At 38.4% G+C, this 18964-nt stretch overlaps 1 protein-coding gene across 4 annotated transcripts in view; it reads left to right on the forward strand.

Annotated features, from left to right (window-relative positions):
* The window catches only part of MACROD2 (mono-ADP ribosylhydrolase 2), a 2186605-nt gene that overhangs the window by 1963134 nt on the left and 204507 nt on the right, over positions 1–18964 (forward strand). For all 4 annotated transcript variants that reach the window (XM_081033481.1, XM_081033483.1, XM_081033484.1 and 1 more), the window contains exon 9: positions 12255–12336. In XM_081033481.1, the coding sequence (XP_080889607.1) occupies positions 12255–12336 (82 nt within the window). The remainder of the gene's footprint in view (positions 1–12254; positions 12337–18964) is intronic.

Raw genomic sequence — 18964 nt, forward strand, 5'->3', positions numbered from 1 at the left:
TTACAGCAGCAAATGTTGTATAACAAAAGACTCAGTATAATGGCTGGGACATCTGTTGGCGATTTTCAGAAAGCCGTCATTCTATTGCCCTGTATTAAAATAATCTCAGTGGATACCTGACTTTTATTGTTCTTTTTTTCCATATGCCACTGGTAATTAAAAAGGTTGCCATGCAGTTGGCATTTCTATGTTCTGGTTTTGTCTTCCTTTTCCTTTTCCTTTTGTTGGTAGGTGAGGTAGGGTTTGTTGGTTACTGTTTTGTTGTTTTAATTGTTTGATTTGCTTAAAAAGAAAAAAAAGTGACTGACTTAACAAAGTTAATAATAGTTATTTAGCTGGTAACCTTCTAGATGACTTGAGCTTACACATATAAAATCATATACCTTACAGTCCAGCACAGAAGTGAACAATAACTACTAGTCTTTTTCCTTTCCCTTCCCTTCTTCTGAGAGGATTTTGATATTCATAATTGTTTAGTTTTATAAGACTGAATTATACCTTAAGATTATGGTAGATGAAGGATAAATACTTTTGGAAGTTCAAATATCTTTATGTTTAACAATATCTGTCTATCTATCATCTATCTATCTATCTATCTATCTGTCTGTCTGTCTGTCTGTCTGTCTATCTATCTATCTATCTATCTATCTATCTATCATCTATCTATCTATCTATCTATCTGTCTGTCTGTCTGTCTGTCTGTCTGTCTGTCTGTCTGTCTATCTGTCTATCTATCTATCTATCTATCTATCTATCTATCTATCTATCTATCTATCTATCTATCTCATGCAAATGTACCAATATACCAAACACAATGGCTCTATGTCACTAAGTCGTGATTTTCTAGGAGCGGGGTTCCATTCCCCCATGGAGGGTATGGTGCTTCAGGGAGGAATTGAAGCCACTGAAAAGCAGAGCCCATCTTCCTGGCGTATCAGTAAAGATTGGGAGGTGAAATATTGTTTTTATATGTTTTATATGTTTCACAAGCATGGACATTTAATACAACCCATTAAATAAAGGACCATGAGACAAAAGTCAAAATTAAATAAAATTGTGTAGGGGGTACTTTGTGTACCATTGCAAGTCCCAGAGTGAGACTTAACAACTCTCAGAGATATTCTCTGACAAATATTTGAAAAAAACACACACTTAATTGATAAAAATCACTGAAAGTTGTAAGTTCAATTTTCAAAATATGAAGTGGGAACTAGCCTTATTTAGCTGTCAGAGGGCTAGCAATGTGGTTTAGAAAGATGGTGTGGAGGATGGGCACACCATAGAAGACCAGATGGAGGAGAGTAAAGCCTGTTTCTTCCAGAGAAAGCCAGGCCCCAACTCTTCTAGCTTTTTCTCAAATTGTCTTTCTTTCCAAGTTGCCTGAGTCAGAGAGTTATGGTAACCAGGTCATTTAAAGCCTATTTACTGGTCCAGTGGAAGGGTACAACTGAGGTCTTTTTCTGCACATTTCTGTTGGCTACAACAATTGCAAGGTGGAAAGATGAATAAAGTAAAAGGTGGTGATTCCCTCAGGGGTTTAGAGTCTTCTTGTTACATGTTCCTTTATCTAACATTAAGAGAGAGTTGATATAAAATAGTTATAAGTGGATAATAATACAAAGTAACAATCCACAGTTTGGGGCTGATAATACATTCTAGAGGAGATAAAAAGAGGAGAGACATAGATGAAACATTCTCTTTTCTCTCCCCTCTCTCTTTCATGTATTCACCCACACATGTACCAAACACCTACACACATCACTGTTGTTACCACTCAGCCCTCAGGGGGTATTTTGGATAAAAAAATGCTGGTTTGCTACTTCTTATTGTATGAGACGTGGACTTATGGAAAATTACTCAAGAGTGATAGTTCTCTTGGGGTATGCCTTTTGAACAAAAAAAGACTTTTTCTTGCAGGAGTGAAAGGGACACCAGCTTGAGAAAAACACCTTTTGTCCTCACAAAATGCTCTTTCAGATGATATGTTAATAAGCTTCCTTTGAAGTGTAAATAGTATGTGCATAAGTTTCAGATGCTAATGGAAATGTTGAAAAAATGAGAATGCACAAGAATATTGTCACAGTTATGTGGTGACCCCCATTCCATTGAGCATCATGACCAGGCTTCAGAGCTACCTTGTGACTTGGCATAGCATTGTCATTTTGAGAAGAGATTTTTATTTCTTCTGATGATGACGTTTTTTAATGCTGTAATTTGTTGGCTTTATAAAACACTGTCTTCCATGGGCAATATCATAAGCAACAATGAATGACAATTCTTCCTTGAAATTTTTAATTACTGTGACAAAAAAAAGTAATTATTAACTTTTGTTGCTGAACCACCTCTGCAGATGTTCTTAATCAAACAAAAGAAAAAGGAAACTGTTCTCAGAAGCAAGAATATGAAATATACAATAGGGGGTGACAGCTGGGTTTGCTGTGTTGACATGAGTGCTTGATAAACAATAGCTTCATTATAGGAAGGATAATTTCATGTCACAGTCTAGATTGTGAAGAAGAACTTTCAGTCAAAAGACCTATTTCTGGCACTGTCTTCTTAGTTTAAGGGAACTGAGGGGAACCATGAGAGTGATAGCAAAATGTAGAAAGGAGGTCTATACCTTAACTGAGTTAGAAGCTGAATTATATTAAATTAACCTTTGATAGGCTGGATACCAAGAGAATAAGTTTCTTCTCACTTCTTGATTTGGGCTCTCCTTGAGCAGACCCTGAGGTAGAATTAGAGTGCAGGTAGATTACTTGTGGGTTAAGTAGGGATAAAGAAGGTCAACACAGAGTATGCAATCAAGTTACCACCCTGAACAACCAGAAATTTTCCTCCTGGAGAACTCTTGACTTTCCCGGCCAAGAGTGATGAAGTGGGAATATTTAAACATCAACCCCTGCCAGTCTTTGGCTGACAACAGCTAGAGTGGGAGATATTTCTCCAAATTTCCAGCTTACTAGATACTTGGTCAGAATCTCCTAGCACTCAGAAAGCCTTGAGGCAAAGAAATGAACATGCTTGGCCATTCTCTGGCTTCTAATTCTAAGGCATGAAGGGATATGGAGAGGGCATCACAGGCTTGTCCCACCTCCAGGCTACATAGACTCACTTCCCTTTTATCTATTTGTTAAAACTCATCTAAGTAACTAACCTTTTACACAAAAAATAAATCCATTACTCTTATGCAAAAGGATATACCTAACATTAGAAACAAGAAATGCATCTACAAAAATGTACTTCATTTCAGCTCTGGGCAGTTTCACCCGTATTAAGACAGACCTTACCATGATAGGTCATGGCAGTCATTGCACGGTCATCCATGGGCCCAGTTTCCCATCCTCACAATAGAGTTCACAAATAGCTTCAAGATACTCTTTTCCCAATGATGAGGGTCAGGTCAAGCCCTCATTTCAACAATTCTACTTTCCCTTTATTTGGGATACATTTATAACTTATGTTGACTTTTAATGTTCTTGTAAAACATGAATCCTGGCCTTTTAATCATTGGTCATTCCAAGTACAGACTATGGTTGCTTCTCCACAAAGAGCTGGTAGCAGAATTGGCTGTTGGGCAGACCTCATGTGTCTGCTGCCATTTGCATCATTGAAAATGATACAGAAAATTGGTATGAAAAGAAAATATTACAGATTGCCAACGATGGTGGGTTGTTGTCATAGGTGAAGTTTTCTGGGAAGCAGACTGAGAAGGAGATTTGCAAGCAGAAAGTTTACTGGATCATTCTCTTGATCAATACCTAGGGGAGAGGGAGTAAAATAAGGGAAACAGGGTTGGGAAGAGGGAAATGTTGAACCCACCAGGAACTCTAAGCTGGGGTGGTGTATTAGTTTGCTAGTGCTGCCATCTCAAGGTACCACAGATTGGGGGACTCAAAGAACATAAATTTATTTTCTCACAGTTCTGGAGGCTGGAAATCTGAAGTCAAGGTGCCAGCAGGTTTGGTTTCTTCTTTAGTCTCTCTCCTTGGCTTATAGATGGCTGTCTTCTCCCTGTGTCTTCACATAGTTTTCCTTCTATGTATGTCTGTGTTCTAATATCCTCTTCCTATGAGGATGTCAGTCGTATTGGATTAGGGTCCATCCTAATGATCTCATTTTAACTTATTTACCTCTTTAAACACTCTATTTCCAAATATAGTAACATTCTGAGGTACTGAGGGTTAGGACTACAACATGTGAATTTATGGGGCAGGAACACAATTCAGCCCATAACTGATGTCCCTTCAAAGATGCATCTTATTGAGGAAAGGGATCTGAGACTTTAGACTGCTACGTGAGTCAGTTACTGGATACAGGAACAGAGGGTCAGTGTGAGTGAGGTACTCTTTACGGCAGAGGACAGTCCTCTTTGAGGGTCTCCTCAGAAATGTCAGTCACTGGCACCTCCAGCAATGGGGTGAATGACTGCTCTCATCCTGAAGAGAGGGGGCAGATATGAGTAGCATGCCTCAGCACTCTCTCCAATTGTGAAAAGGGAATCTGTTCTTTATCTTTGACTGATGTTTTCCTTATTATATCCCAGGATGATTTCCTTGGTTATAAGGACAAGGCAGGATGCTTGCCATGCTAGCATTTAGAACTGCAGGTGCTAAGCCCTTGTGTGTGCCTGTGTCTCTTCTATGCTAGGCGTATGGAACCATTTCAAGGACCACAACAGATGTGTCAATTGTGAGGTTGTCCGTTTTGACCATTATGAAACAGGGTGGGAAATTAACTTGTACAAATGAACCTCTGGCTCAAATCAAAATAACTCTTGGATCTTCAGAGACATGGCTATTATTTTTCTTATAGAGTTGAAGAAAAGTCAAAAAGAGCAATTTGTCTAAACAAAACAAGAAGACTCTGAATTGTGCTGCCACAGAGTAACAACAGATGAACTGAGTTTGCAAATAGTCCCCCAAAATGAAGGATTTTTTTATGCCTGCAGAAACAATTTCACAATGCAAAAATGTCCTTTGAGTGTTTATGGATTATAAATTATTCCCAACTCATCCAAACGTCTCTGGGAACATGGAGAAAAAATTTTCCTCTTCTGTAATTTGGAGATTGAAATACTTGCTTCTGTAGTGGAGTGCACAAATCTGAACATACTTAAGAACCAGAAGAATTATATTTGGTGACATTTGACAAGGACATTAAAATATCAGAGCAGAGAATCCTGTAGGGTCTGTGAAATCTTTTTCATTGCTGCAGCCCAACTGCTAGTTTACCCTTTTTTTTCCTTTCTTTCATTAGCTGATATGGTCACACACACACACTCACACACTTACACACACATAAGTTGCTTTATATATACCATGGGACATTTTTATAAATGTCTCTTTCAAGATAGAATTCCTCAGCAATGTGGAATAAAATGGCCATTCAGCATACCAGTCAGAAAAAGTGCTTCCAATGTTCTCTATCTGGCACATAATTTTCCTTCATCTGTTTTAAAAGATCCATGTAGAAATAAAAGACTCACCAAGTGAACAGTTATTATGTCTACATGCCAGCAAGGTACTAGGCATTTCAAGTACCTTATGGATAATATCTTTATGGGAGAAGAAAACAATGTTTATGGAACATTTACTATATGTCAAACCCTTTGCCAAGCACTTTCATAGAGTATCTCATGTGGTCATTATAGCCAACTGTGGCACGTAGGATTCTAAGATTCTCTCAAGATTTCCAACATCTGATGTACACATACTTCTCCGAGTTATTCAAAAAATAACCTAGGTTAGTTCTGCTGTGAAAGGATTTTGCAGATATAATCAAGTCGACCTTAACAGAGAATATCCTAGTGGTCCTGACCTAATTACGAGAATCCTTTTAGTCTGGGCCTAGAGGTCAGACATGGAGGAAGTTAGCAATTCCAAATTGAGAAAGATTTGAAATGCTTTTGCTGACTTGGAGATGGATGTGGCCATTTAGCAAGTAATTCAGGTGGCCTCTAGGAGCCGAGAGTTACCCCCAGCTGACAGCCAGCAAGGAAACGGAGACCTCAGTCCTGCAACCTCAAGGAGTTAAATCTGCCAACAACAAGAATGAGCTTAAAAGTCAGTTTCTGTCCACAACCTCCAGACAAGAATTCAGTACAGCTGACACCTTGATTTTATCCTCATGATACCCTGAACAGAGACCCCAGTTACGCCATACCAGACCTTTGACATACAGAAATATTAGCTAATAAACAGGAGTTGTTTTAAGCCACAAAGTTTGTGGTATTTGTCATGCAACAACAGAAAACTAACATACCAACCTTTATAAGATAGTGTTTCCATTTTAGATATGGGGATGCTGAGGCTTAGAAAGGTTAAGTAACCTGTTCAAGGTCACTGAGCTGGTACACGGTCAAGTCCAGACAAGAATATAGGGGGCTGGTTACATGGAGATGCCTAGATAGGGGAGACAGAAATCTAAGATACTCCCAGACTCCCACCCCCCGTGTGTACACCTTGTCTAGTCTTTTCCCCTTCAGTGTGGTGCCACCTGTGCATATGATGGGGTAGTCACTTGCACAACTAAGCAGAAGAGATTTTTATTAATGTAATTAAGGCATTTAATCAGTTGAGTTCATGAGAAGGGAGAGTGTCCTGGCCAGGCTGATCTAATTAGGTGGGCTTTTTAAAGGCGTCTAGAGGTTGGAGACAGTGAAAGGCATAGAGACACACTCTTGCTAGCCTGGAAGAAAGAAAATACCCATGCCCTGAGCTACCTTTCACGGACACCAAGCAAGGAATTTCAGGTGGCCCTGGAAGACAAAAGCTGTCCCTGGTTGACAGCTAGAAAGAAAACAGGGACATCAGTACTACAACTATAAGAAACTGGATTCTAGCAACCTAAATTAGCTTGGAAGAAGACCTCAAATCTCAGGTGAGAACTGCAATGCAGGTCACACTTTCACTACAGCTTTTGAGATCCTGAGCAGAACACTCAGCTCCATTAGGCCAGGGCTTTTCACCTACAGAAACTATGAAATAAGAAAACTTTGCTGTTTTAAGCCACTCAATTTGTGGTAATTTGTTATGCAGCAACAAAGAGCTAATACACTGGGAAAATTGCTCTTTTTTACTCCACTTTATGGCAGAGGAGGGACTAGGACCCAGGCATCCCAACTTTTTTTGTTCTGTAATTTATCACTAGTAACTCTTGTTATCCCCTTGTTACTCTATTTAGCCTTGATTTACTCATAGCACCAAGCAAATTCCAATGGTGCTGGTTTTCCACTTCTCTCAAAACCTGTCTGTAATGCACTCGGCTCCCACTCCCTGCACCAGAACGCAGGATATGGCTAGGCCAAAAAGGAACAACAATGGAGCCATAGATAGGGGAGTCATACCACTATATTGTCAATAGCAGCTGGTCGAGACACAAAAGCAGACACCCGCCAGTACCCCAACGAAGGGTCTTCCTGCACCTTCCTGGCGGCCGGGCGAGACACAGGAAATAGCATCAACACAATCCACACACCACAGCATTGCTAGCCGCAATCCACACTTGCTAGCATACCCACGGCAGCCATATTAGTGGCCAATGGATAACTGGCTACAGCTTACGGCCAACTGGTGACAGCTGATGATCAGAGCTACTACCTGAGCCAACACCTTTCCACGTGAGGTCGAAAGCCTGGAAACTGCTCTCTGAGACTCCGTCCCACATTGTCCTTATACAATTTTGATACTTAAGCCCTGAAATCGAATTCACTAATTAGCAGCAGTCTCCTTTATGAAACTACCCCAATATCCAAGCATGTGTCAGTGAGTCTGTTGGTTTATCTTTCAGAAAGAGACTTCATCCCTAAGGCCCATTAGGCTGTTTGTGAACAACTAAGCCCTCCATCAGTCTTTAGTTAAAGCAGTATTTGCGTGCATAAAAGATCTCTGAATGATTTTGTTGTTGTTGTTGTTTATCTTTGGGAAAGAAAATTTCATTTATCAAAATCCATTCATTTTCCCAGTGTCACTGAAACACAGGATAATCTTGACTATATCAATTGCCCTAGGACTGGTAGCCGTGAAAAAATACAGGTTGGCTGCAGACTATCTTCAGGGGCAGTGGATATGATGCTGAAAAGATTAATAGAACTTATGTCATCATGTTTATGGGGCATAAAACCCCCAATTGTGGATTAATGGATATCTTGGTGAAAGAAATACATCTTTACTCCTTTATGCCTTGATAAGTGATCTACAGTTGGCATCAATAGAAATATATAGAGAGATTGACTTTAGGAGGTCAGCTTTTAAAAAACTTTTTTGACCTCTAAGTCAATGAAAATAGATTTTTATTGTTGACCAAGACAACTGTTACAGAAGACTTTCAACCTTAAAAAAAAAAGTGTTGAAGTATAACATACAGAAAAGAACACAGAGCCTAAGTGCACTGCTTGATAATGTTTTACAAACTGAGCACATTCGTGGAACCAGCACCCAGATCAAAAAAACAGCATCCCAGGACTTCCCCTTAGTCTCTTTTCACCACCCTTCACTCCAGAGTAATTGCTATACTAACTTATAACACTTTAGGTGATTTTGACTATTTCTCTAATGTTTTTTAACTTTATAGGAATGGAATCATACAGTATATACTTTTTTTTTCTGGATTCTTGTATGAATGGATCACAATTTATTTACCTATTCTACCATTTTAGGCATTTAAGTAGCTTCCAGTTTGGAGATACTACAATCTTGTAGCTTTGAACATTGAGATATGTATCTTTTTGTGAATGTATGTGCACATTCTCCCTGTGTGTACGTAGGAGTAAAATTGCTGAGTCCTAGGCTATGTGCAAATTCAGCTAATTTAGTATATACTGCAATATAATTTTCCAAAGTGGTTGCACCAATTTTTTCCTCCAAAAGCAGAACATGAAAGTTTTTGTTAATCCACAGCTTTGCCAATATTTAATATTGTCTTTTCATTTAAAAAAATAAACTTCTAATACATTTTAATTTATAGGCAGTATCATTGTTTCTATTGTGAAACTATTAAGCACCTATATGGAAATATCAGCACTGGGCTCCAAAGCCATTGTACTCAACATAGTGTCACTGGATAATAAAATGACAGGTGGTAACAATAAATGACTCATGACCTTTATACAGCTCGTTTCTACTTTGCAAAAACACCAGGCTCCTCTATAATTCTGTTCAGGTCTTCTGGCAAACATAAAAGAAATTCTACCACCTAAAGAAATTAATTTTTGGTTCTGGAACAAAACATCCTTGAAACATATCTGCTATATACTTCCATTTTAGTCAAGTCTATTTGCCTAAACATACTCTGCAAATATTTACAGAACTCATATTATGAATCAGGACCTATGCCATGCTCTGGGGATAAAAATCAGCACCATCCAATTCTTCATAAGGTTCTACTTCAGAATATGGGCTAGGACCAACAAAATTTCATCTGGAAGGAAGTAATTGAAATTTTAGAATCCTTGACATGTTACACACCTCCAAAAAGGAACACCGTTATTACTTTTTGCCCTTCATTGTGTTCCTCTATATGATTTTCAATTATATGATATTAAAAATTATATTTGTTGGAGTTTAATCAGGGAAGCAGAAACTTGTGAGTGATATTAAAATACGGGATTTGTTATAGGGATTAGATTTTGTACAATTGTGGGAGAAACTGAAGAAATAAATGTCCAGAAGGGATGGTTGGCTGAGCAGTGAAAAGTCCGTAACCAGGACCCATGAGAGGGAATTGGTGAAGATGTCTATGGAAAGCCATTGACCCCACATTTGAACAGGCCTAGAGTATGTCAGCAGGGCAGGTAATCAAAGGGCAGGTGAACAGGAAAGCTGGATGCAAAGTGGAAGAGACCAAAGACAAAGTGGAAGCCATGAGGGCAAACTGGAACCCACAGGGACTAACTGCTACATTCACTGTCTCTCATGGCATGGAACCCCAAAGCTGCAATGCCCTGCAGAAGGGGCTTGCTGCCCTTGCAGAAGAGCAGCACCTGTGCCCATTGCAGGGCTCAGAGAACCTGAGGCAGAAGAACCAGCAGGAGCTGGAGAAGCTGTGGGCCATCTGATGAGCCACACGTACATGTCCTGCCCCAACCTTGGTGCCCGTCCACCTAGCACAATGGCCAGTCACACTTCTCGTCACATCTCATAGAAATTTCTCTGTGGCCACCCCTAACTCAGAACCATTCAGAGAAATATCATTCCATCTTAACTAAGTTGACATGATACAAATTACTACAGAGGTAGACTATTACTGAGATTTTCAAAAAATAGAAAAAGGATGCAATTCTATCCTTTCTTTATAAAGACATAAAAACTGGAGTCCATAGAGTCAATGGCTTCTCCAATGTCACAGAGCTAGTGACAGGTATAAAAACTCGTTTTCATGTGTGTCCATTTGGGTGACAACACAGAAAGAACACTGAATGTGAAACTAGTTTGCCTGAAATTTTGCCACTAATTAATTACTTGGCCTTGGGGAAAAACTTCACTCAATTCTGTATTCAAGTATTCTTGTGAGAGAATGGCACATAGGTTAGGTCCAACAAATTGAAAGTGCTCAATTAGTATCTGGAAAATAAATTAATAAACTTAGTCTCTCAAGAACAAGCTTTTTACAAAATTATTCTATAGCCTAACATAGAAGAAAAATTGAAACCATGCTCCTGGGCCTCAATATTTAGGCATTTTTATATGTTCTCTGGGGCTAGAATGAATCTCCTGGACGCTTCCTCCTTTGCACAAGTCAGATTTCCCGTCTCTCAGTAATGTAGCTATTAGACTTTTTCTATCTTTCTTGTCACCCCAGGTGAATTCTACTTGGTCCATTCAGTCTGAGCTTTTCAGCAGAAGACCACAGTCACAGAGCTGCAATAGCAAGAATCCAAGAAACAATGGCAATAGGAAGAAGTTAGAAGAATGTCAGATTTCTAGGAATGTATTTTTATGTTTTGCTCACGAATCTGCAATTTGGTTACAGTTCAGCAGGAATAGCTCATCTCTGCTCCATGTGGCATCAGTTGGAGTAGCTCAAAAGTCTGAAGTCATCTAAAGGCTACTCACTTTCAGCTGGGCTATTGGCTAGAACTTCCACACATAGATTCTCATGTGTCTCTCTGCTTCATTATGGCATGATGATTGGGTACACGAATGAGCCTCTTAAGAAGACCAGGCAACCCCTGAAGATGAACCCCCGTAGCTCTTCTCTCCTACTGGGAACTTTGGGCTTGGCCAGTATGAATCTGTACCCCACAGGCTGGGAGAGCAGAGGACCTAGGTGGATCATATCTTTTTGGGTTCTTTTATATCCTGCCACGTGTTCTCATCCCACTTCCCTTCCCTCCCTACTTGCCATGGGAAATGCCTCACTTGATGGTTCCAGTCAATTGCCAGTTGCAGTTGGATAAACTAGTAATTTCTAACTTACTGTACATTGTTTAAATAAAGGAACTAGATGGGTGTTTATTTTCAATCACAAAATTGAGTCACTGATTTAATATCAGATATACAGGAACTATTATGTGTACCCCATCTCTCTTATCTTTACCGTAAGACTCTCTGACTGTCTCAAAGAAACTCCTTACTTGCAGAAATTCTCTCAAAACAGAAAAAAAGAACTGCATACACATTTTTCTTTTGAGGTGCCATTTCCTTATTCCATAGTATTTACCAGATTAAAGTTATATTGACCTCATATCACTGTCAATTAGTTACATTTTATTTATGTTGAATTTCTGAGTATGTTAAGCTAAGATCAAGTGACTTTATGGAAGTTAAACTGTAAGAAGTTTTTCAGGCTGTATTCAAACACTATCATGTTTGATAAATATATTTGTCTAACAAGGGTAGGATGAAAGAGCTTTGTTTACTGACATACTTTATTGTCATTCTGCTGTACACCTTTCGTGTGGTTGTTTTATAAGATATAAAAAGTCTAGGCATCCTGTCAGAACCTCAGCTCTTATTTATAGCTTGCTGCAAAGTAGCTTATTGTCATTTATTACTTCCTATTTTATTTATATAACATCTTTTCACCAAAGAGTCTGTGGGTTTATTTACATAAACAAAACACACACACACACACACACACACACACACACACACACACACACTTTAACTTCATACATTGCTTCCATATAGTTAGCAGTATGGCACCAAAAATCTGTAGGAGGCTTTTCCATTTAATTTTTGTTCCAAGACCATGTTCTGGCAAGGCAGTCACCCTATATCCTTTCACTCTACATGTTTATTTTTTACCTCTAGGTGGATCGGATCATCTTCTGTGTCTTCTTAGAAGTCGACTTCAAAATCTACAAAAAGAAAATGAGCGAGTTTTTCCCTATAGGTGAGTAAAGCAATTTGTTTCCTTTGGAATTGAGGAATGAAAAACTGGAGACATCACTTATATTTCTATTCCATTTCTCATCTTAAACACTGTTACAAATGCGATCTCCATGAACCGGTCACCCTGGCAACTTGTATCATGGGTTTTAAGAACTCAAGGAGGTGACAGGAAATGCAGCCCTAGAATTCTCTGCCCCACAAGGTCACGGTGCTGTCTTGGGGAACTCAATTCATGTCGTGAGTCTCAATTTGTCACATCAAAAGTGACAGACTTGACCAAATGACTTCTAAAGGCTCTTCTTCTGACGCTAAATTGCATGATTTGTGATTTCTTCTCCACACTTATAAGTTGTCCAGGCCTGTATCCACCATGTTAACATCTTTGGTGGAAAATGTGAGGAGCTTGTTTATGTTTGTAGCCAGAAATCAAACTGTTCCTGCGTTCTGTCCCTATTCCCCCAAAATTATCTGGGCCTAGATTACGATAAAAATCGCACTTTCTAGGGAAATCTGAAGAAGTTAGTCATTCGTCTTAGTTCACACTTATTTTGAGAATGTAAGGGGGGAATAAAACCCTCAGAGTTATTAAAGAAACTCAAGTAATGAATTTACATCAATTGAATGTGCCATTAGTTGGATCTCATTAATTTGAACATTTCCCCCCACTGTCGCTGTTCCAGCCTGTGAAAGCTGAGGCTTAATACCTTGTTATTTTTATGTTGCCATTAAAGTCACAGCACCCAAAGCACTTTTCCCAGCCTTGGTAAGAATGGCTTCCAGGAAATTGCAAGCTATGGTGAGCATTAATGGTGCCTGCCTGTCAGAGAGCTTTCCTTTGAGGTTTTCATGTCATTTTGAAGTGGCTTTTCATATACCTGGTGACTCTGGTAGGTAGGAAAGAGGGAGTGGAGGATGCTGGTGCACAGTCAAGCTCTTCTGCAGTCAATCAAAGCCACACACTAAAGAGGACAGCCCACTTGCCGATCAGGGTCAGATGCAGTAGGTGTCACGAACAACTACAGACGACCACTGGAAATACTCAGCTCTGTGCTGGTGTTCCAAGTGGACTAAGTCCTTCTGGGTAATTTGAAGACTTTCTATCTACTTCTATAATTGAAAGGTAGATCTGTGAAGTATATTTAACTTGGAACTTTACAGTATTTCCCTAACTGGAGCACATGTAAATTTGGAAAGACTCCCATGTCATGAAGAAGAGGATTGTGTTTGTGGTCTTTTCTCCTTTTCCTTTATTTTTCCTTCTCCTTCTCTTTGTTTTTTCACCTTTCTTCATTTTTTTTTAAAGCAACTCAGTATTCAAACACTTAATAATTATTTAATAGGTAGCTGTTGTTATGAGTTGAATTTAGTAAATTCTTCTCCCCATAACTCGATGGCTTATTTTTTCTGTTTCAATCTCTTTCTTTCATTTTTTCTCTTTATTTCATGTATAACCGCAGTGAGCTGATTGTACATGCATTTCTGAACTTTTAAGTATTCTTAAAAGAAACTGTTTATTTATATAAAAACTGTGACTCACCATGGTTTGTAATGCAAATATTCTCATGTCTTGTCAATATCACAACACATTTTTGTAAGATTTTATAAATTTTGGACTCCTTGAGATGTTTAGAAATGATGACATAATTTTCATTTTTCATGTTTCTAAGATGAAAACTTGATTTCACTCTAACATAAGATAAAAAATAATTGCATAAGTATGATCCATTGATATTAAAATAAATCTGTCCATCAGCAAGTATTTTCAATGATGGAAAGCCAAAAGTCATACAACAATTTTTAAAAATGGGAAAGATTTAGTGGTTTAGAACATATTAATAACTATGCAAACAAATTATTGTTTGAAAAATCGCCATTCTAAATAATTCCAAAATGTATTTTAGTATTTGAGAGAGTGAAATAATAATAAAATTATCTTCAGCTTCACATCAACACTATGAATCATGGCATGTTCATGAAATTATTTCCAGTGCATTTTGTAATAGTAAGTGCATTTTTAAAATAAATGTCAAAATCCTCTAAAATTTTTGAGTATTTCTGCAATGCTGAGGCAACAGCCATTTGTAAATTCTCATTATGTGATATGAAATAAAGGTAATGTCTAATGGAATATGTGACTACTAATACAGATTATATACATTATCTGTCCATGATTTTAACTTATGGTTAATTCATAACCATACCATCTTTGATTAGAATATAATTTTTCTGACTTACCATATATTCCCCATAAACTGATTAATTCAGAGTATCTCTAGCTAGTCTTCTTAACCCTTCCAAATGCAATAATGATAATAGTTTAGGGAAATAATTTTTATATTAAACCAAATATCTGTGTTTGGTGATATTTTAATCTCATTATCTTTAAATTTCATAATTAGGAATCTGAGAAAAAATGTATGAGAAAAAATACAAGTTAGACTAGAAAAGATCATAGTAAAGATATAACGCATGCATAACTGCTACCTAACATTATTGATAAGAGTAATAGCTAACATTTATTGGGCTGCTTTCTGTAAGTCAGATACATGGGCTAAATCACTGAATCTTCATGATAACTCTAACAAATTGGGTACTGTATAAACCTTACTTTTTAATTATACACAATAATGCATACGTGAGAAAAATAAGGCATACAGCTAGGAAACAACAGAGCTACATTGTAAAATTGATAATGCTATCTGTCATTGTACAAATGATAATAGTTTAGTTTCCTCAGAGCATCTTCAGAGAAGATGGGTTCAACTTCTAGAATGTATTTGGAGCACTGAGGAAGTGTTATTCCTAATTTCATCTGCTATCCATCATTTTTCAAAGCTGCTCTGCTTCTCTTTCTCCTCAGACCTGTAAATGGCCTCATGGAATATTATTTAATATTGAGTCAAGTTGGTACTTTATCATAAATCTCAAAATCAAATTCCATCCAAATAATCCAATCAGCGTGGTGCTGTTACCTGCAGGTGAGCAGGAAAGTGCTCACCATGAAGTCAAACACCTTACAGCAGGACCACGGAGGAAGATCTTAAAGTGACTGTATTAGCTTGCTAGGGCTGCTGTAACAAAATACCACAGACTGCATGGCTTGAATAATTGAAATTTATTTCTTCACAGTTATGGAGGCTACAAATCCAGAATCAAGGTGTCAGTAGTGTTGGTTTCTTTTGAGGTCTCTCTCTCTAGTTGGCTTCTAGATGGCCATGTTCTCCTTGTGTCTTCATGAGGTCTTCTTTCTGTGTGTCTGTGTCCTAATCACCACTTCTTAAGAGGAAACTAGTCATATTCAAGTAGGGCCCACCCTATTGACCACATTTTAACTTAATTATCTATTTGAAGACTCTATCTCCAAATACAGTCATAGTCTGAGGCACTGGGGCTTAGGATTTCAACATATATATTTTTTGGGGGGGAACAAAACTCACCCTTAACCAGGTCCATCATGGGAATGCTGTAGGAACCTCAAAGGAACAAAACTAGCAACAATTTTTTTGCATCAGTTTTATATCTTGCTGTGAGTGAAAGACATTTGACTTTTTCCTTCCAGATGTATTATTTGGAAGTCTAGTGTGGCTGCTTTATGGTATTACTATATGCTTCAATTGTAAATAATTTATAGTTACAGTGTACAATTATATAGCCTATAGCAAATAATATTTGTATGATTCAATTCAGAAATCTTTGTTCCTGATATAAAAGGTTTGTATTTTTTAGTGTGTAGGATTTATTGTGTGTAGTTTTCATCAATTTGGAATATGCAAGTCATTTTTTTTTTATTACAGTCTAAGTCCTACTAGAGAATTTAGGGATATTAATTTTCCTCCAAAAATATGTCAAATTTACAGTTTTGGAACTATATCAAAGAATCCTGATGTTGGAAACTTGAGAAATATCATTGTCAAACCCACTCCCTCTCCCCTTTAGGGAAGCCAACATTTGTTTACCTCAGTGGTTCTAAAGTAGGTGATTTTGAGACATTTGTTGTTTCCACACTGCAGAAGGTGAAGGGCTACCAGCATCTAGAGGGTGGAGGTCAACAATGCTGCTAAACATCCTATAATGAACATGACATCCTTCCACAACAAAGACTTACCCAGCTACAGATGTCACAGTGCAGAGATTGAGAAGTTCTGGTCTGTTCAAACCATACCTCTCTTACTATTCAGGCCACCAAGGCTAACTTTGCCTTTGGATGGCATTTATTCCAAAGGGTTCTACCTGCTCATATCTTACCCAACCATATCTTTCTAGCTGGGTTTGGAAACTCTAGCTTCCTAGCTTCATGACCTCCTTCTCATCTAAATTTCTGGGTTTTCCCTCTTACCACTTCCTCTGTACCCACAGATTTCTATGTGTTGACCTCTGTTAACCATATTACCTCTCCAACAACTGCCTTGTTCTCTTGGTTCCAACCCACTCCTGGTATAAAACTACTGTTGCCCATGACTCTAGTGTATGATTCTAAGGAAATATGACTGTTCTATATACACTTTATATACCTAATGCTTAAGTGTGGAGGTAAAGGCTGATATACAGAGCAAGGAAGAACAAATTCACCCATTATTCTCTCTACACACCTCAAGCAAAGCTTATTTCTTCTTTGGTTAAAAGTTTTCACTTTTATCAGTAAACATTGGTTCAGTGACCACTGGTTGATAACATTAATCTAATGAGCTCACAAATATGTTTGGATTTTAGAAGTCTTCAACCCCCTACCAGTATCCAATCTCAACTGATTCATTCACAATGAAAACACTTATGATGAACAATTTATCCATATTCACTTCATTTTGTAACCCTGAAAGCAATGAATTTTGTCAGTTTTTTTGTCCCAGCTAGGAAATTTATATAACTTAGATAAAATACTTGTATCCACTTATTAATAGTTAAATATAATTACTATGTATCTTGTAAATAGTAACTAGATGAGAAAACTAACAAGATAGGAAAATTATTTCAGGATGCAGATGTGATCATCCCAAACATGCCACTTGTCTCTACGGGGAATATTTCCTTCTGACAGAAAATTCCATTCGTGTTTATGAGTGCAATTCAAAGGATCTACAAGATGCTGAAATTTCCCTTTGTTCTTGATAAACAATGAGCCAATTGATCTATTAACATTTTGGGGGATTTTCTCAAGTACAATGTAAAATGATAAACCTTATAAAGTTGCAAGAAGATTCAGTGCCTTAAAAATGAGCTTGAGATGATGCCATAGAAATGGCAGCATGAGGTGAGTCTCTTGAAACATCCCCTGGAGTTTACCACAAATTGAACAGATATAATTCCACAAAGGACTCCCTGTGCAGTGGACAGTCAAAACTAAAAGACACGCAATTGAAATCATCTAAAGGTGGGCAAATTGAGTGAGTGGCTGAGGAGGGGCCCGGGAAGTACAGAGACGAGGACTGTGCAGGTGCTCCCTGCATTCCAGAGCTACAGCAGTCACAGGAGAGGGAAGAATTTGGACAGCTAGTGCACCCCTGAGAGCCCACAGTCCTGCCTGAGGGATCAACATGTAACACGGCTGAACCCAACACTTGTGAATGAGATCTTGGGGAAGTGTTGGGAAACCCAACACTTGTGAATGAGACTGAGGGAAGAAGGGTGAAAACAGAGGTTTAAGCCTCACTGCCAAGCAGAGGATAGAAGGCACAGGCACGAAGACTAGCTGCTCCTTCTCCACCCTCCCAGAGCATGCCAAATTCCCACTTTCCCAGTGCTAGAAGTGGACAGGTAGCAGTGTAAGATCAAAAGAATAGAATATTTGCAGTTCTGAGAACTGTGTACTGCAACCATGGATTCATAGCCCACCTAGTTCCAGTGAAGTGAGGAAGCCTTGTGTACAGGACTGGCTACGCTGGTGGTCCCCAACATTGCTCAGAGCCACCTCTCACAACCCACCCCATTTCTGCCCCCACCTATCTGGGCAGGTCCTTGCAGGTGTAAACAGAGCTGCTGAAACACAAATGTCCTGGAACTGGTGCAGGGAGAGCTTCTAAACTTCAGAAGTTCTCCACATCCCCCAACAGAGGCGGTGCCCTGAGACCCAGGCAACCTGCTCACAGAGGGCATGCCTGTCTTCCAGGGAATCCTGCCATTGTGTGAGAAGGCAGACAGTACAGAGAAAATATAACACTACAGCATGAGATAGAATAAAAAGTGCACTTGGAGAGAAAATAAAGCATTCTACCAACACCTACTGGAAAGCGAAAGAAAGACCTCTTCCCACCAACCTGTTGCAGAGCCCACTCTTGTAGATGCCTAGAAAGAGAAATTCATTAATTGCCATGAAAAACCAAGGTGAAATGGCAGTTCGGAAAGAAAATCAAAACTCTCCAGAAAATGAACTTAAAGTCATGGAAATATGTGACTTAAATGATAGAGAATTCAAGATTGCAGTTCTTCAAAAACTCAGCAAGATACAAGAAAACACAGAAAGGCAGTTTAATGAACTCAGAAACACAATAAAAAAACAACATGAACATTTTACCGAAGAGATTGAAATTTAAAAAAAAATAACTCAATGAAAGAAATGAAGAATAAAACAGCCAGCTAAGATAACAGAACTGACCAGATGGAGAAAAGAATAAGTGACATCGAAGATAGAAATC

This window comes from Rhinolophus hipposideros (genome assembly GCF_964194185.1).
Source record: "Rhinolophus hipposideros genome assembly, chromosome: 22".
In the NCBI taxonomy this organism is placed as follows: Eukaryota; Metazoa; Chordata; class Mammalia; order Chiroptera; family Rhinolophidae; genus Rhinolophus; species Rhinolophus hipposideros.